The sequence below is a fragment of the Rhincodon typus genome, unplaced genomic scaffold (genome assembly GCF_021869965.1).
Source record: "Rhincodon typus isolate 14 unplaced genomic scaffold, sRhiTyp1.1 hic_rhity00000773, whole genome shotgun sequence".
Lineage (NCBI taxonomy): Eukaryota > Metazoa > Chordata > Chondrichthyes > Orectolobiformes > Rhincodontidae > Rhincodon > Rhincodon typus.
Window position 1 is genome coordinate 24,809 of NW_025966411.1, and position 18,350 is coordinate 43,158.

General features: G+C 42.9%; 1 protein-coding gene and 1 long non-coding RNA gene across 3 annotated transcripts; both read right to left on the minus strand.

The window, feature by feature from the left end:
* Positions 1-912: 912 nt before the first annotated feature.
* LOC109929584 (gastrula zinc finger protein XlCGF71.1-like) lies at positions 913-1,614 on the minus strand. The gene has a single exon (XM_048592190.1). It carries the CDS (start codon positions 1,612-1,614, stop codon positions 913-915), a length of 702 nt encoding a protein of 233 aa, XP_048448147.1.
* A 7,472-nt stretch (positions 1,615-9,086) lies between these two features.
* LOC125481069 lies at positions 9,087-18,058 on the minus strand. 2 transcript variants are annotated; one of them, XR_007261186.1, is made up of 4 exons: positions 16,279-17,048; positions 14,172-14,224; positions 13,563-13,644; positions 9,087-10,646 (listed from the first exon to the last, which is right to left on the minus strand). It is a non-coding gene; the product is annotated as an uncharacterized LOC125481069 (long non-coding RNA). The 2 variants fall into 2 exon arrangements; XR_007261185.1 differs by lacking the exon at positions 14,172-14,224 and having other exon boundaries at positions 15,924-18,058.
* Between the last annotated feature and the right edge of the window lie 292 nt (positions 18,059-18,350).

Sequence of the window (18,350 nt, forward strand, 5' to 3'; positions counted from 1 at the left end):
GAATAGATGTTCTCCTGATGGATGTTATCAGGCATGAGCAACCATTCCAACTCATTCGATTCCATTTATTGTGGAAAGTTTTGTCCTTATTTCTACATCAAACTCAAAGCAACATGACAATTTTCCACACAGGTGCGTGTTGCTCCATCAAACAGTGAATGGGACCCGAAGCTCACCTTTTCCTGAATTTGGCAGGGATAGAAATCTGTCTGGGGTATTAAAACGTTGTCTCCTGGGAGAGATGGTGTGGATGTGGCAGGAAACAATTCATTCCAGGACTTTGGATAGGAAAGGCAGGTTCAAAATGAGACAGTAACTTGCAGGGATGGTAGGGTTGGAACATGAATATGGCAGGTTTATAGGAAAAGGGACTGTACTCGCAAGAGAACCATTAACAAATGCAGAAAATAGAGATGTTCAGTGGTCAGACATTTCCTGGGAATAGGGTCATTGGAGCAGGAAGTGAGTTTTGGGACAACGTGAGTACTAACATGGCATGACAGGAAATGGAGGGAGAGTGAAGACACGTACATGTCCAGGGCTCAGACTTGGAAAAGAACTTTGAGGCAGTTTGTCCCAGTGAGCAAATGGGAGAGAGGGAAACAGGACAGGGAGCTGATCAGATTGTCTCAATCTTAGTGACAAAGAAGCTCTAATGTGTTCTTTGAACTTATTGTTGGAGGTGAGGATGGAGGAGGCAGGAGAGCGCAAAAGGCCTTCAAAAATAATGAACTTGTGTTCGATATTAAAAAGACTCACCACACTGTGTAATTGTTACATACCTGATTTATTTGACACCCAGAATACTAGCACCTTTGACTTGGTTGGATTTTATTAACATCAACAGAAATGGAGCCTGATATACATGGGTCAGTTCTGGATGTGATTAACAGGAAAATCCCAACACCAGAACTACTTATGACATCGCTGGTGTCTCACCAGATGGGATGAATGAGCAAATTTCTTCTCACACTTGGAGCAGGCATATGGTTTCTCCCCAGTATGAACTCGCTGGTGTGACCGAAGATGAGATGATTGAATGAACTTCTTCTGGCACGTGGAACAGGTGAATGGCTTCTCTCCAGTGTGAATGCGTTGATGTAGAGTGAGTTCAGATGAATGCTTAAACCCAGTCTCACAGTGAGAGCACTTGAATGGTCTCTTATCTGTGTGAACACTTCGATGGCGTGTCAGTTCCCTGGAACTTTTATAGCACTTCCCACAGTCTGTACATTTAAAAGGTCTCTCGATAGTATGAACCCGCTTGTGTCTCAGCAGGTTGGACAAATTAGTAAAGCCTTTCTCACAAACAGAACAAGTGAACGGCCTCTCTCCAGTGTGAACTCTCTGGTGTTGCAGCAAGTGTGCTGACCGAGTGAAGCCCTTCTCACAGACGGAGCACAGGAACAGCCTCTCCCCAGTGTGACAGCGCTGATGAATTTCCAGTTCGCAGGGGAAATTAAATGCCCTCCCACAGTCCCCACATTTACACAGCTTCTCCCTGTCATGACTGCGCTTGTGTTTAGACAGGCCGGATGATTGGCTGAAGCCTCGACCACACACAGAACATGTGTACGGTTTCTCCCCACTCTGAGAGGTGTTTTCTTCTTCCATGGTCAAAATCCAATGATATGCTGGTTACAATAAATTGAGTAATTTGTCAAATCTTGATCAGATGTTTGGTTCAAGTTTCCCGACTGCGAATCCACCCCTTGAATACGCTGTGAAATTGATTTAGACAGAAGAAAACAAGTGAGTGAGAACCCACAAAAAATAAAAGCAGTGTGAAATTAAGCTGAATGAAACTGGTGATTTGTGGGGCTGGCATGAGGAAAATGTGACCCTGATCATAACTAGTTCACTGAAGTCCTTTAGGAGAAGTGAAGTTACCATATCTCTGGGATCAGAGAGAAGTGCAAATGAGAAGTGGGAGCTATAAGGAGTGTATCTACAACATGACAAGAACTTTTCAAACTCTTAACCTCCTCCATGTTGAAGGGCAGCCTGATCAGGCAAACACTTCTGTGTTTAGGAAGGTGTCGATCTGTTCGAAATCCACTTGGACACAGATGTAGACACTTGGAGCAAATAAAAAAAAACAAAACAAAATCTGCTTTGGGCCTGCTTTGCCATTCAATATGATCATTGCTGATGCTCAATGTCAACGCTATATTCTCAATTTTGAACCATACTCCTTGATGCCTTTAAAATATAAACATTTATTATATCCAAGAAAGCAATTAACTCAGAGACCAGGCCTCCACAGCCTCATCTCAATTCTAATTGGTCTACTCAGTATCTGGAGACTGTGAACCCTGTTTCTAGACTCCCCATCCAGGGAAAACAATCTCCCTGCATCTGATCTGTCTGGCCCTAATATAGTTTTATGTGTTCTTCTAAACTCTAATAAATTCAGGCAGAGTCAAACCAACCTCTCCTCACAGGACAGTCCTGCCATCCTCAGTATCAGCCAAACAAACCTTTGCTGTATTTGCTCCATGGTAAGTATATCCCCTCATTGGCAGGAAGACCAAACTGCACACAATAATCCACGTAAAGTGTCAACTGTGAACCAGTATTACAGTAAGATATCCTTATTTCTGATTTCAATTTCTCTTGCAACGAAGGACAACATTTCCCTTCTGACTGCTTGCGGCAGCTACCTATTTACTTCCATTGTCTGGTATGCAAAAATATCCAGATGCTTTTATATACCTACATTTCTCAATATATCACCATTTCAATCATACTCCTCCCTTCTGTTTTTGCAAAGTGTATAACTCCACATTTATCCATGTTTTCCTGCACCTGCCACATGTTTGTTCATACACTCAGCATTTCTACATCAACCTCAAGCTTCCTTGCATCCTTCTCACTACTCACAATCCCATTTTTTTTTCAGACATATTCGTTGACAGGATATGGGTGTCACTGATGAGGCTGGCATTTATTGATGAGTTTATTATTGATTTAGTCATACATGGTCATCAAAATTGGTAACATTGCTTTTGGTCCCCTCATCCAAGCCCTTGAAGAACAGAAACTTGCTCCAATTAAATATTGACTGAAGTATTTCTCATCAAGTCCCTAACAATTCTATGAGGCAGAACCAGTTTGTTAGCAACCAGAATGTTACACGGACTCCAAAACGGGTTTCTGCCCTCATTTCTGCATCATCACTAAGGCCGACAATTTTCACTACAGTAACATCACCCTGCCCACAGCTCATACTGATCTTAACCTTACAGGGTCCGAATTAGAAAACAGTTCAATTTTTAAACTGTTCTCAAATGTCTCCATGATCTTCTATGTCATAATCTCACCAAAAACTGAATAAAGCTAACATATCAGGGCCTTCTAACTCTCCTCTTTGTTCATCTCTTCATCTTCCTCTCTGCAAGATGCTCATTAAAGCCTACCTCCTTGACAAAGCTTTCAGAGGTTTGCCTTAATATGTCCTTTTATAGTTCTGTGTCCAAAGCAGGAAGTAGTTAGCAGACAGTGTCACAGGAGTGAGAAACAGTTAATCTTTGAGTCTATGCAGACTTAACGTTGGGGATAAAAACAGTGCATAATCAGAAGTGGAAGATAAATTTGCGCATGAAAAGAATTTCTAACAACGAAAAATGAAATTAGATCTTAAAACTGTTAAAGCACAATCCTCATTTACATATGGCCAGCAAAACCAGGAAAAACATTTCAAACATTTTTAAAATGCACTCATTATTAGAGACACAGGAAGTTCGACAATACAGAAAGATTTTCACAGAGGACAGAGGTGAAACAAGGCAATGGATGGACGTGGATTCAGATTCACAGGAAAGCAGTCACACCAGCTCCAGAGAGACGGAACTCAATAATAAAGCTCGGAATTGTAGATGAAGTCACATGAAAACAAACCTCTCAAACGATTCACTGCTTTTCCAAAAATAAAATCCACAGGAACCTGCAGATACAAAGATTTCAGATTCTCTCTGCAGGAAGAGAAGTCAAAACTCGCGCCACTGAACCGGTGGGCGCGGTGACGTCACTACGCCGGAGTCAGCGATGCATCGCTGCGCAAGTGTGCCGTCGAGAATGTTCCTCAATAGATCTGCGCCTGCGCGGGAGGGAGCACTGCAAATGCGCAGCGGGGCTTCACTGTTGCTTCTTAGTTCTGTCTCAGAGATAGTAGGAACTGCAGATGCTGCAGAGACTCTCCCCTCCCCTTACCGCATCCCAAAACCAGTCCAGCTCGTCTCCGCCTCCCTAACCTGTTCTTCCTCCCACCTCAAGCCGCACCCCCATCTCCTACTACTAACCTCATCCCGCCCCCTTGACTTGTCCATCCTCCCTGGACTGACCTATCCCCTCCCTAACTCGCCACCTACACTCACCTTTACTGGCTCCATCCCCGCCTCTTCGACCTGTTTGTTTCCTCTCCTCTATCCATCTTCTATCCGACTCCCCCTCTGTCCCTATTTATTTCAGAACCCCCTTCGCCTCCCCTATTTCTGAAGAAGGGTCTAGGCCCGAAACGTCAGCCTTTCTGCTCCTATGTTGCTGCTTGGCCTGCTGTGTTCATCCAGCTCTGCACCTTGTTGTCTTAGTTCTGTCTCAACCATGTTAGAGAACTGACCAGAAAGTCCTCAGACAAATCTCCAAGTCACACTCATTTGGCAGAAGCTCCTGTCCAGTTATTATTTTCATACCATTCAATGCTGTCCACCCTACACCTTCTAAGGATTGGTTTGCTCAGTTGGCTGGACAGCTCGTTTACAATATAGAATGACACCTCCAATGCAAGTTCAGTTTCTACACCAGCTAATGTACTAGGAAGGTCCTGTCCCACTCCTTCACCAGAATATGTTAACAATTAATCCAAGTTTTTGAGGTCCTCAGTAGTATAGTGGTTAGTATCATGTGGCAGACCAGGAACAAAAACAAAGTTGCTAGAAAAGCTCAGCAGGTCTGGGAGCATCCGTGAAGGAAAAAACAGAGTGAACATTTTAGGTCCAGTGACCCTTCCTCAGAACAGGCAGGCCAGGGTTCAATTTCCCAATGGTCGGGGAAATCTAAGCTTTGGGCATCACAGTGGCTCTGCGATTAGCACTGCTGCCTCACAATGCCAGGGTCCTGGGTTCAATTCTACCCTTAGGTGATTGTCTGTGTGGAATTTGCTCATTCTCCCCATTTCTGCATGGGTTTTCTCCAGGAGTTCTGGCTTCCACAGTCCAAAGATGTGCAGGCTAGGTGGATTGCCATACTGAATTGGCACAATAGTGTTCAGGGATGATTGGATTAGGTGTGCTTTAGGGGGATGGGTCTGGGTGGGATCGTCTGAGGGGCAGTATGGATGTTTTGGGCTGAAGGGCCAGTTTCCACACTGTAGGGATTCTATGTAATGTTCTCATAATTAATCCTGAAAATAATAAGCTGTCTTCAAATCTGTGTAGCTTTTAAAAGATTGATCTTCAAACCTGCTCTGATCAGTCAGAAATAAGGGGAGAGGAGGAGGCCAATCACTTCCTCAAGATCAATGTCATTCAATTAGATCATGGCTGTTTATCTCGCTGAATGCAATTTTATGCACCATCCACATATCCCTTGATATCTTTAAAATGGAGAAATCTATTTCTGACTTGAATGAACTACCACAGCCTCTGTGGTAGAGAATTCCAAGACTCGCCTCATTCTCAATGAGGAAATTCCTCCTTGTCTTAGTCTTAAATGGCCCAGCTGTGTCCCCTGATCTGGACTCACTCAACTAGGGGAATAATCATTCCTGCACCAACCCTGTCAAGCCACGTATAGTTTTGTTACTGTTCTCTGTGCAACTTCACGTGTCTTTCCATGTCTAGTATCCAGCAACAATTACTCATCCAAATCCCATATTAAACACGCAGGCTGGTTAAACTGAATTAAAAACGGAAAACTTGCTGATGAGAAAATGAAGCAATGGTTGGGGTGAGTCTCTGAAAGTCTTGTTATAAACCATTCCAGCAGCGCTTCTTGGCCCTAGAACGTAAATGTAAATTGATACTTCTCCAAATTAAAAGGAATTTACCAAAATCTGTCAGATGTGTTAATTGGATAGGTATAGACACTATTTCCTCTAGTGGGAGAATTGAGAATAAAGGGACATCATTTGGAGATGATGTGAAATCTTCATACAAGCAATTCTTCATACAAAGAATAGCAAAAATTGGGAATGAAAACAGAACATGTTGGAAAACACTCAGAAGTTCTGGCAATATATGTGCTGAAAGAAATATAGTTAATATTTCAGGTCTATGAATTTTCATCAGGGCTGGGAAATATAAGAAATGTAATAAGTTTTGAGTAGGTGTGGGTTAGACTAGTACAAAAAATGGCCTGTGACAAGTGAGAAGACAGGAAAGATTAAATGACAGAAAAATTCTTCCCTCAAGGCCACAAGCAACAGAGTTGGGGCCAGAAAAGAAACAAAGAAATAAACGGTGTGCCTGGAGCAGGTGTGCAGCTGACAAAGAAACAAACTGAAACAAGAGAAATGAAAACAATATAGAAGGAATGTTGGTCTCAATGGTGAGTCCAGAAAACTTTAAAATGCCGAATTGAAAGATGAGGTGCTTTCTTGAAGCTAATGTTGAGCATCACTGGAAGAATGCAGTGAGCCGAGTACAGAAACATTAGCATGAGAGTAAAATGGAGAATTAGAAATGTAAAAGCCCTGGCCACAACAGGTTGTGGATACTGAGAGCTAATTGAACATTTTAAAACTGAGATGTTAGATTTTTGTTAAGAGCTTAGCAAAGGTAAAGGTATATGAAATAAGGGTCAGTCCTGATTGAATTGAATGTTTGAGGATACTTTAGGGCCTGAATAGCCTCCTTCTGTTCCAAATGTTCCTCTGACACATTCAGAAATTCTTCATGTGCGGAAACAGGCCTTTTGGCCCAAAAAGTCCACACGAAACCTTAAAGCATCCCACCCAGACCCACCCCACTAATCTACACATCCCTGAACGCTATGGGCAATTTAGCATGGCCAATCCACCTAGCATGCACATCTTTGGACTGTGGGAGGAAACCGGCGCACCCAGAGGAAACCCACGCAGACACACGGAGAACGTGCAAACTCCACACAGACAGTCGCCCGAGGGTGGAATCAAACCTGGGTCCCTGGCGCTGAGGCAGCAGTGCTAACCACTGTGCCACCAATTCCTCAGGGTATTGGAAAGTTATTTACAAAAAATTCAAAGGGTACTCAAGATCTTTAATTTTTTTTCTTTATTCATTCACAGGATGAGTGTGTTGCTTTTAGGCAGCATTTAATGCCCATCCCAATTGCCCAGAGGGCAGTTGAGAGTCAACCGCTGTGGGTTTGGAGTAACATGTAGGCCAGACCAGGTAAGGATGGCGGTTTCCTTCCCTAAAGGACATCAGTGAACCAGACAAGTTTTTCCAGTAACTGGCAACGGATTCATGGTATCACTAGATTTTTAATTCCAGTTTTTTTTAAAACTGAATTCAAATTCCACCATCTGCCATGGCAGGATTCAAACCAAGAACATTATCTTTGTCTCTGGATTAATGGTCCAGCGATAATACCACTAGGCCATTGCCACCCCGTTAGAAAATTGGGTGTCAGAGAACAGTTAACATAGAAGCAAAATACTGCGGGTGCCAGAAATCTGAAGTATAATCAGTAAGTGTTGGAGGAACTCAGTACGTCAGACAGTCTCTGTGGCGAGAGAAGTGGAATTAACATTTCAAGTCCAGCATGACTCTTCTTCAGAACTTTGGACAAGTTAACATAGAGTTGCTTTGATGGCTCAGGACCATCCATGAAGAAGCTGCCAATCTGTCCCCTCCTTTGTCCTTTCCTCAGAGTTTTGATTATGATAATGGAATTGTTACATTGCAACAGAGGCCATTCAGCCCAATGTGTCCATGCCAATGATCGTCCTACCCCCTACTTTTGCCCTATAGTCTTGTACAATTTTTCTTTTTTGAAACATCTGCAATTCGATCAACCTCCTTCCTAAAGTGCAGTTGCCTGAATTGGACACAATGCTCCACTGGAGGGTGACCTGTGTCTGATACCGGTTCATCATAACTTCCTTGATTCCTTGCCTTTCTTCAGGAGTTGGGCATCACCCCTTTTCCTGCCTGATAGTGACATGACCATCTTTGAAAGAGCTGTCAGTTAGTGCCACTCTCCTCACCTCTCCCCTAACTCTTCTTTTAGAATAGAGATCTGATTAACTGCTGAATTTTTTTGTTGAATTTGCTGCCACCCTTTTCAGGCAGGCCATTACAGATCACAGTAACTGCCTGTACAAAATCTCTCTCTCCTACATTTCTGAAAATTATTTGATGTGACGTGCTCAATTGTTGAATATCTGCTAAAGGTATTTCCTGGGTGGATTGCAGGGACCATGCTCCTGACATCTTTGAGAAACTGAGGACACAACACAGTGTGTTTGAAACAAAGCTGATTTATTTGTTGTATTAAAATAATGACTTCCAGTCACATCAATGTCATTAACCTCAGAAAGAAAACAAAACCAAATTCTCTGAATTAATCTATTTCAGTCATGAATGTGATTAACTGCAGCAACAACAGCAGAATCCAATTCCCACCATCACTTATGAACTCATTGGTGTTTCAGTGGGTAAGGATGCCTGAGGGAATCCTTTTTCACACACAGAGCAGGTGAATGCGCTCTCCCCAGTGTAAACTCATTGGTTTCTCAGCAGGCTTTGTGTTGTCATGCACACAGCAAGTGATTGTCTTATTCCTCATTGTGAATGTGTTTGTGGCTCAGCAGATCACTGTTCTTAACACACTTCACATAGCCATAACATTGAAAAGGTCTTTGATCAATGTGAACAAGTTGGTGTGAAGTGAAGCAGGTTAAACAAGTGATTCCTTCCCCAATGCAAACTCATTGGTATCTCAGCAGAGTTCATAACTTCGTGAAACTCTTTCCACATGTGAACACGCTGATGTTAAACAAGGGGCGGAGAACCAAGGAGAGCAATCCAACAGTCACTCCTCACTCTGAAATTACAGTTCAGCGTATCTCTGGTGCTTTAAAATATTCTAAGTATGAGACAAGCTTTAAAGTATTCTTTTTAATCCGTGTGAATCCGTTCATAGATTTACAGAAAGTTTACAGCACAGGAAGAGAACACTTCTCAATGTGTCTGCGCGGGCCAAAAAACAAACATCTACCCAGCCTCACCCACGTTCTGACATTGTGTCTGTAGCCCTACAGGTTCCAGCACTCGAGCTGCAGATCCAGACACCTTTTAAATGTGTTCAGGGTTTCTGCTTCCACTCCCCTTTCAGATAGTGACTTCCAGACCCTGACTACAGATGCTGCCAAACCTGCTGAAATTTTCCAGTAATTTCTGCTTTTGTTTCACCAATGATCTGGCTTATCACAAAGAGAAGTGCTTGCACTAGGAAACTGCTGAGGTCCTGGAAGAGGAGGGTCCTGTGATGACATACTTTGGAGAGAATATATCACTTCCAACAGTTCAAGAAGACAGCTCACCACTACCTTCTCAAGAACAATCAAGGATGAGCAATCAGTGTTGATCAGCAATGAAGGAGTGAAATAAAACAGCTGCTAATGGGGACTAATAGTCAAAGACAATGGGTTGTTTGTGATACCAGCCCATGTGATCACCAGGCCCAGTGTAAGGCCTGGTGTGTGGGGGTGGGGTAAGGACATGGGGAAAGGTACTCCAGCCTGAAAAGAGGAGATTATTTGCCCTATAGTCTGCATCAAATTGCAATGCTGAGCAGTCCCAAAGGGCTGAATGACCTACTCCAGTTGTTCTGTACATTCTACCCAGACTTTCCCCAAGGTCTGGTTTCCCGTTGTTGTGTCTGATCCCCAGCTCTGCCATGCCTTTCTGTTCATCAGTTGTATTTGGGTCCTGGTTTATTTGGAATATAGGAACAGGAAGGGGCCATTGAATCACTCAGATCTTTTCTATCAGAATTAGAATTAGCTATATTATCCCATGTACTCAAATAAATACAGTGAAACGCTAAATAAAAGCCAACAGAAATACGGATGCTGTCAATTAGAAACAAAAACAGAAGTTGCCGGAAAAGCTCAACAAGTCTGGCAGCATCTGTGAAGCAAAATCAGATCTAATGTTTTGGGTCTAGTGACCCTTAAGTGCACAAGTCGCCGCTTACAGCACCATCCTAGTACAAAGGTCCCCAAGTACAGCTTTCTCAGTTACAGTTTTTTGGAAGAATAGAGGTTAAAAAGCAAAGTCCAGCACTGCAGATTATAGGAATAAATTATAAAATGGAGAAAAAAGTTCAGAACAACGGTCTTCCGACGCAGTCCATGCTGGCACTCAGCCTCCAGTCTGCACTGGGTCTTGACTCCAGACATCACCTGGCTTCAGCTCAGGGTTCATAAGGCCAGGAGAATGTTCTGGAATCACCTGGAGATGGAAGTTCACGCCGAAGCCATGCTGGGCCAGCAGACTGCCATAACACGCCAAGAGGACCCTCGTCGGGTCTGTGCTGAGGCTGAGAGTTCCAAGGCTGCAACTCGGAGGCCGTGAGATCCAAGGCCAAGAGTTCTGAAGCCAGGAGTTCAGAAGTCGTGAGGTCCGAGGCTGGAATTTTGAAGGCCAGGAGTTCGGAAGCTTTAAGAGAGAAGAGGATGATAAAAAAAAATACAAAAGAGAAAAAAAAAATGAATCATTTATTGAGGGTCATATCTGATCTGTGACTCAACTCCATTTACCTGTGTATTTATTTTAATACTGGCTTTCCCAGTCTGTCACAATTTGATTTAAAGAGAACTTCCATTGACATCACACCTTCTGTTAGGCAAGTGTCCCAAGATACACCTCAGAAACATAAACGTACAAATCTGACCAAATTAATGCTGTGTCATAGGGGATCTTAGGAGGCCTGACAAAAGCTTCGTTGAAGATATAGGTCATTAGGTTTTGAAAAGCGGAGAGATGTGGACTGGAAGGGAGGGGAATTCCTCTTCATTGTCAGTTTTTTAAAAATCCATTTGTGGAATATGGCTGTAACTAGCAAGGCCAGCATGTGTTGCCCTGGAGAAGGTGGTAGTGAGCTGCTTTCTTGAACTGCAATTGTCGTTGCTGTTAGGGAGGGAGTTCTGGGATTTTTGACCCAGGGACACTGAAAGAGCAGCAATATTTCTCCAAGACAGGATGGTGTGTATCTTGGAGGTGAACTTGCAGCTGGTGGCATCTCTCCTGTAGCTGCTGACCTTTTCCTTCTAGTGGGGGAGGTCATGAGTTTGGAAGATGCAGTTGGAGGTGCCTTGAAGTGTAACTGCAGGAACGAAAGGAAAGGGAGGTAGCTTTGAAATGACCTTGGCTGTTCATCATGCCCCTCATGATTGTACAAACTTCTATAAGGTCAATCCTCAGCCTTCAACAGTGTGGGGAAAATAACCCCAGCCTTTTCAGCCTCTCCTTATACCCAGCAACCCTCCAACCCCAGCAACATCCTTGTAATTTTTTTTCTGCACCCTTTGCAGTTTAATAGCATCTTTCCTAAAACAGGGAGACTAGAATTGAACACAGTAATCCAAAAGTGGCCTAACCAACGTGCTGCAGAGCCACAACAAGACACCTGATTACTACATTTAATGCACTGACTAATAAAGACAAGCATACTAAACACTTCTTCACTACCCTGTCTACCTGCGACTCCACTTTCAAAGGAGTTATGAACCTGCACTCCAAGGCCTCTTTGTTCAACAACATGCCCCAGGACCTTATCATTAAGTGTGTAAGTCCTGCCTGATTTGCCTTTCTGAAATGCAGCATTTCACATTTATCTAAATTAAACTCCATCTGTCACTCCTCGGCCCAGCAAACCATCTGATCAAGATCCCATTGTACTCTGAGGTAACCGTCTTCACTGTCCACTACACCTCCAATTTTGCTTTCATCTGCAAACTTATTAATCATATCTCCTGCATTCACGTCCAAATAATTTATATAAGTGACAAAAATCAGCGAACCCATCACCAACCCCTGCGGCACACTGCTGGTCACAGGCTTTCAGTCTGAGAAACAACCCTACACCACCACCCTCTATCTCCTACCTTCAAGCCAATTTTGTATCCAAATGGTTAGCTCTCCCAATATTCCAAGTGATCTAACCTTGTGGATCAGTTTACCATATGGAACCTTGTCGAATGTCTTGCTGAACTACATCTATACAACATCCACCATTCTGCCTTCATGATTCTTTCCTGTCACTTCTTCAAAAACAAACTCAGTCAAGTTAGTGAGACTCGATTTCCCACACAAAACCACGTTGACTATCTGTAATCAATTCTTGCCTTTCCAAGTACATGGAGATCCTGTCCCTCAGAATTCCCTCCAACAACTTGGCCACCACTGATTTCAGGCTCACTGGTCTGTAGTTCCCTGGCTTGTCCTTATGACCTTTCTTAAATAATGACACCACATTAGCCACCCTCCAGTCTTGCAGCACCTCACCCACGCTATCAATGATAAAAAGATCTCAGCAAGGGGACCAGCAATCATTTCACTGGCTTCCCACATAGTTCTATGATACACCCGATCACATCCCGGGGATTTATCCACCTTTATGCGTTTTAAGATGTTCAGCACTTCCTCCTCTGTAACATGGACACTTTTCAAGATATCACTGTTTATTCTGCAAGTTCTCTAGCCTCTTCACAGTTAATACTGATGCAAAATACTCATTTAGTATCTCACCCATTCCTGCAGTTCCACACATAGGCAGCCTTGTTGATCTTTAAGGGACCCTATTCTCTCCCTTGTTACTCTTTTGTCCTTAATGTGTTTGTGGAATCTCTTTGGAGTCTCCTTAACCCTATTTGCCAAAGGTTTCTCATGTCCTCTTGCTACCTTCCTAACTTCCCTCTTGAGTGTACTTGTACTGCTGTTTTACTCCTGAAGTGATTCACTCAATCTCAGCCGTCTATCCCTACCACATGCCTCCTCCTTTTTCTTGACTAGAGCCTCAATTTCTTTAGTCATCCATCATTCCCTGCATCTATCAGCCTCACACTTACAGGTACATACTGCCTCTGGACTCTCGTTATCTTATTTTTGAAGGCCTCCCACTTTGCAACCATCCCTTTACGTGTGAATTATCTGTCCCAATCAATGTTTGAAAGTTCTTGCCTAATACTGTCAAAATTGGTCGTCCACTAATTTAGAACTTGAACTTTTAGATCAGCTCTATCCTTTTCCGTAACTAGTGGAAAGGATGTGATTACTGGATATTTAGAAAATAAATGTCTGATTGGACAGAAGAGACAGATTTATTAAGGGGAAGTTATGTTTGAGAAACCTGATGGGTGTTTTTTTAGGATGTTGCCAGCAGAATTAAGAAGTGGGAACCAGTGAGTGTGGAGTATTTAGACTTTCAGAAGGCTTTTGACAACATTTCACACAGGAGACTAATAGAATGAAACTGAATTGAATTGAGAGCAATATACTAGGATGGACTGAAGACAGGTTAATAGGCAGAATGCAGAGTCAGAATAAATTGGTATACTGTGACCAATGGCTTACTTGCTAATGGCTTAGCTGATTCAGGAACTCTGAAGAAATCTTTACTATCCAGAGTAAACAACAAAATGTGTTTTCACGACAGCTGTAAAACAGTGAGTAACAAACATTAGTACTGTGTGGATTCAAGCATGGTTTTGAAACAACTTTGTTTGTTTAACCTTTCTTACAACAAAATACTTAATTTTTTTCAAACATAACTCACTACATTATACTTGACTTTCCTTTCAAAATTATTCCAAATTCAAATGACAACAAAAGACTCCAAGGTTTTGGTTGTATACAGCCTCAGCAGTATTGTTGGGCTAACAGGTTTCATTAATGGTCAATTGTTTGTTTGGTAATAAATTAATCTATCCCATTTTATTCTGAAGCAAATTAAAACTACCTCGACTGTATCCATTGGCTCTTATTTTAAATTAAAGTTAAGAGATTTAAATGCATCTTCCCTTCAAAATTCCATTGAATTTTCCATTGTGCGCTTGAACTAGCAACTTACAGCAAGTAACTTTATCAATCCCAATTTCAGAAACAATTATGTCTAGCCTCAGTGGTTTTAAATTGTGCTCTTATACTAAAGCTTCAAATGACTGTAGTCAGTTCAGGATTCACCTGTTTTCAAAGACTCCACAAGACTTCAAGCTCCCTCGCTGTGTTCTTGCAATCTATTCAAAATATTTAAAAAAACACAATCCACTATGGCTCTGGAAGAAGTCTAATGCATTAATCATATTCAAATAACACAATCCACCCTACAGAAGGAGAGAGAGAAAATTTAAACAGTCAGCACTAAAAGTGCATTCTGCTGGGCTCAGATGGGGCACGGCCCGTCACCAGGCGATACCATGGCGTACTTTCAAGTATTCAGTTTAAAAAGACTATCAACAGTCTCAAGATAATCTCCAAGAGGCATTTTACTTTCTATTTTCTATTCTAATTTATATTCTATTAAATATTTAATATTCTATTCCAAATTTGGAGTTCACATTGGATGTCTTCCAAAAAGTTTATCAATATTTTGAGAACAAGCTAAACGATTTTTTTTATTCCCATGTGTTTTCTACAGTGGCTTAAAAAAGGACAACTTTGAAGACTTACAATTAAATAGGATTTTAAGATCTTGAAACTATTCCGACTGGGGTTGGGGGGAGACAAGTCCTGGACAGAGGCCAACGCATGGAGGCAGCAAGGCCACGAGGTCTGAAGCCCAGTGGGCACGGACTCGGCCAAAAAGGACTATAACTTGAGTACTTAGGGATATCTTTATTATCATTCTGAACTTCTTAAACTCTGTATTCCCATGCTAGTCTTTTTTTAAAAAATATTTCAATTCTGTAACAGCACATAAAGTATCTGTACATAGGTATCCTGTACATAAGATGGTGCTGACAGGCGACATTACAAACTTTTCGCTGCACTCTTTCGAGTGCACATGGCAATAAAGGCTAGTCTATTCTTTTGGACTACTCCTTGTTTTAATTGATTTCAGTCAAATATAAGGAATGCTTTCATTGTCACTGTCATGGGAACTCTGTGTGAACACAATCCAGTTTTCACAGAGGGCTTCTTTAACTTCACTGGGGGAAAGGGACTTTTTAATCGTGTCCATTAACTGTGCTTCAGGGTCCTAATCCTTTGCCTGTGCCTTGCAGCTCCTGGGTGACATTACACATTTATGTTGTCTCACGACACAACGATGGAACAGTTAGGGAAACATTGGCAGCTACATTCTCAAGGTTACCTGTCTTGTCTTGCAAAATAACTGCCCTCGCTGCTGTCTGTTCTATCTGACATGATTTAATTTTTGTCACTGGATAATTCTTTTCAAACAAAAATTACTTGTCCAAAATTCCCACCTTCCCCATTTTACAGCACAAATTCATGCCAAATAACATTTAGGATGAGGAAATCTTATCATCCAGAATTGAAGATTTACTTAAATACTCCAATAATATTTGGAAGTTTACTCTGGCCAGAAAATGAAATTACAAACACAATCACAAAGGTTTTGAAATTCACCATTTATCCAGGACTCTTTCCTCAAACTGAATACAACACCGAATGTGCAGCATTTTGAGAAAACATGTTATTCCATTTAACATATTTGCCTTCCTCCAATTAGTCTCATATGACTGATTTTCACCACGAGTTACAGACTGGAATCTAATTGAGGGCTTTGGTGTGGCTTATTTATTTGGTAACATGCACTCAGGAGTGCGTTACAAACTGAATCTAATCGAGTGGTCTGAGGTAATTATATATAGAATAACTGATACCTGGGAGTGAGTTGCAGACTGGAAGCTAATCAAAATCACACTCGGTTGAATGCAGCCTTGATATCAAGGGCTATCACTCTCAACTCACCTCTAGAATTCAGCTCTTTTGTCCATGTTTGAAACAAGACTGGAAAGAGGTCAGGAGCTGAGTGGCCCTGGCAGAACCCAAACTGGGTGTCACTGAGCAGGTGCTACTCAATAGCACTGGTGATGACGTGTTCCATCACTTTACTGATGCTCGACAGTATACTGTTAGGGAAATTAATGGCTGGGTTAGATTTGTCCTGCTATTTGTGTGCAGGACATATCCTGGCAATTTTCCAGATTGTTGGGTAGATGGCAATGTTGTGACTGTATTGGAAGAGCTGAGCATATGGGAAAACTGACTGCATTTCTTGTCATTCTCAGAGCAGGTGAATGGCCTCTCCTTAGTGTGAACTCACTGATGTGTCAGCAGGTGAACAGACTGAGTGAATCCTTTTCCACACTCTTGCCAGTATGAATTTGATATATCAGCAGGCTGTGGGACTATGTGAATATCTTCCCATGCTCTGAGCAGGTAAACAATTTCTCTCCAGTGTGAACTCACTGGTGTCCCAGCAAGTTTGATGTACGAACAAATCCCTTCCCTCACACAGGACAGATAAACAGCCTCTCATCACTGTGAACTTGTTGCTGTGCAGTAAGGTTGACTGACTGCCCAAAACTCTTTCCACAAGAGCAGCAGCTAAACAGTTTCTTCTCAGGTGTTTCTGGAGGCTGGATAACACTTTGAATTCCTTCCCACATGTACAACAGGTAAACAGCCTCTCTCGAGCGTGACTGCATTGATGAATTTCAAACTGGGATGAGTAATTAAATCTCTTCCCCACTCTCCACATTTCCATGTTTTCCTCATGGTGTTAGTGTCCTCATGCCTGTCCAGGATGATTGATTAATGCAAGTATCATCCACACACAAATTTATGGATGATTGTTTCTTTTCACATTTATATCTTCTCCCAAAAATCCTGTGAGGCAGTTTTACAAAAGTCATTCCTGTCAGTTCAGATTGGAAATTCTGAATAGATAATTCCAGTTTCTCTGGAACATGGCCTCCTTTTGTTCACTAAAGTTGAAAATTCCTGTCCCAGCAGAGGGTGGCGTTGTCTCAATGTAACTGGACTAGTCATCCATTACTGAATAAAAACCAAAAGAACTGCAGATGCTGTAAATCAGGAACAAAAACAAAGCTGCTGGAAAAGCTCAGCAGGTCTGGCAGCATCTGTGAAGGAAAACAGAGTTAACGTTTCGGGTCCGGTGACCCTTGCTCACAATTGATATTGGCTGGGTAAACGTCAGTTTATATGCAGAAAATAGAGAGGTGGGTGGGGTAGGGAGTAAAGGATAGAGCCCCAAAGAGAGAGAAAGATATTTGAACAGACAAAACACTTGCTAACGATCAGGCTGGGAGAGTGAGTAGTTGTTAATGGGGACTGTTAGTGACAAACAACTCGGGGTGTGTGATGGCAGGCTATGTGGTTACAAGGCCTGGTGTGTGGGACAGGGGGCTGGGACATGGGAGAGTTTAGGCTCTAAGATTATTGAACTCAATATTGAGTCCGGAGGGCTGTAGGGTCCCAAGCGGAAAATGAGGTGTTGTTCCTCCAGCTTGCGTTGGGCTTCGCTGGAACACTGCAGCAAGCCAGAGACAGAGATGTTGGCCAGGGAGCAGGGTGGTGATTAAAGTGGCAGGCAAAAGGTAGTTCAAGGTCTTTTTTGCGAGCAGAACGTAGATGTTCTGCGAAGCGGTCGCCAAGTCGACACTTCGTTTCCCCAATGTAGAGGAGACCACATTGTGAGCAGCGAATGCAGTAGACTAGATTCTGGGAAGTGCAGGTGAAGTGTTGCTTCACCTGGAAGGTATGTTTGGGCCCTTGGATACTGGGGAGGGAGGAGGTAAATGGGCAGGTGTTGCACCTTTGCCGGTTACAGGGGAAGGTGCCATAGGGCTGTGGGGATGTGTTGGGGGTGAAGGAGGTGTGGACCAGGATGTCCCAGAGGGAACGGTCCCTGCGGAAGGCAGACAAAGGAGGGGAGAGGAATGTGTGTCTGGTGGTGGCATCTCGCTGGAGGTGGCGGAAATAGCATCTGATGATGTTCTGAATGTGGATGCTGGTGGGATGGTAGGTGAGGATAAGGGGAACCCTATCGCTGTTGCGGGAGACTTCAACACGGGAGCCTCCAAAATGTCCACCTTTTTCCTTAGCCGAGGATTCCCCAGCTCTGTAGTTCACAGGGCCATCATTCAGGTCCGACCCATCTCCCACACTTCCGCCCTCACCCCTTCTCTTCCCTCCCGCAACAACGATAGGGTTCTCCTTATCCTCACCTACCATCTCACCAGCATCCACATTCATTAGATCATCAGATGCCATTTCCACCACCTCCAGCGAGATGCCACCACCAGATACACATTCCTCTCCCCTCCCTTGTCTGCCTTCCGCAGGGACTGTTCCCTCTGGGACACCCTGGTC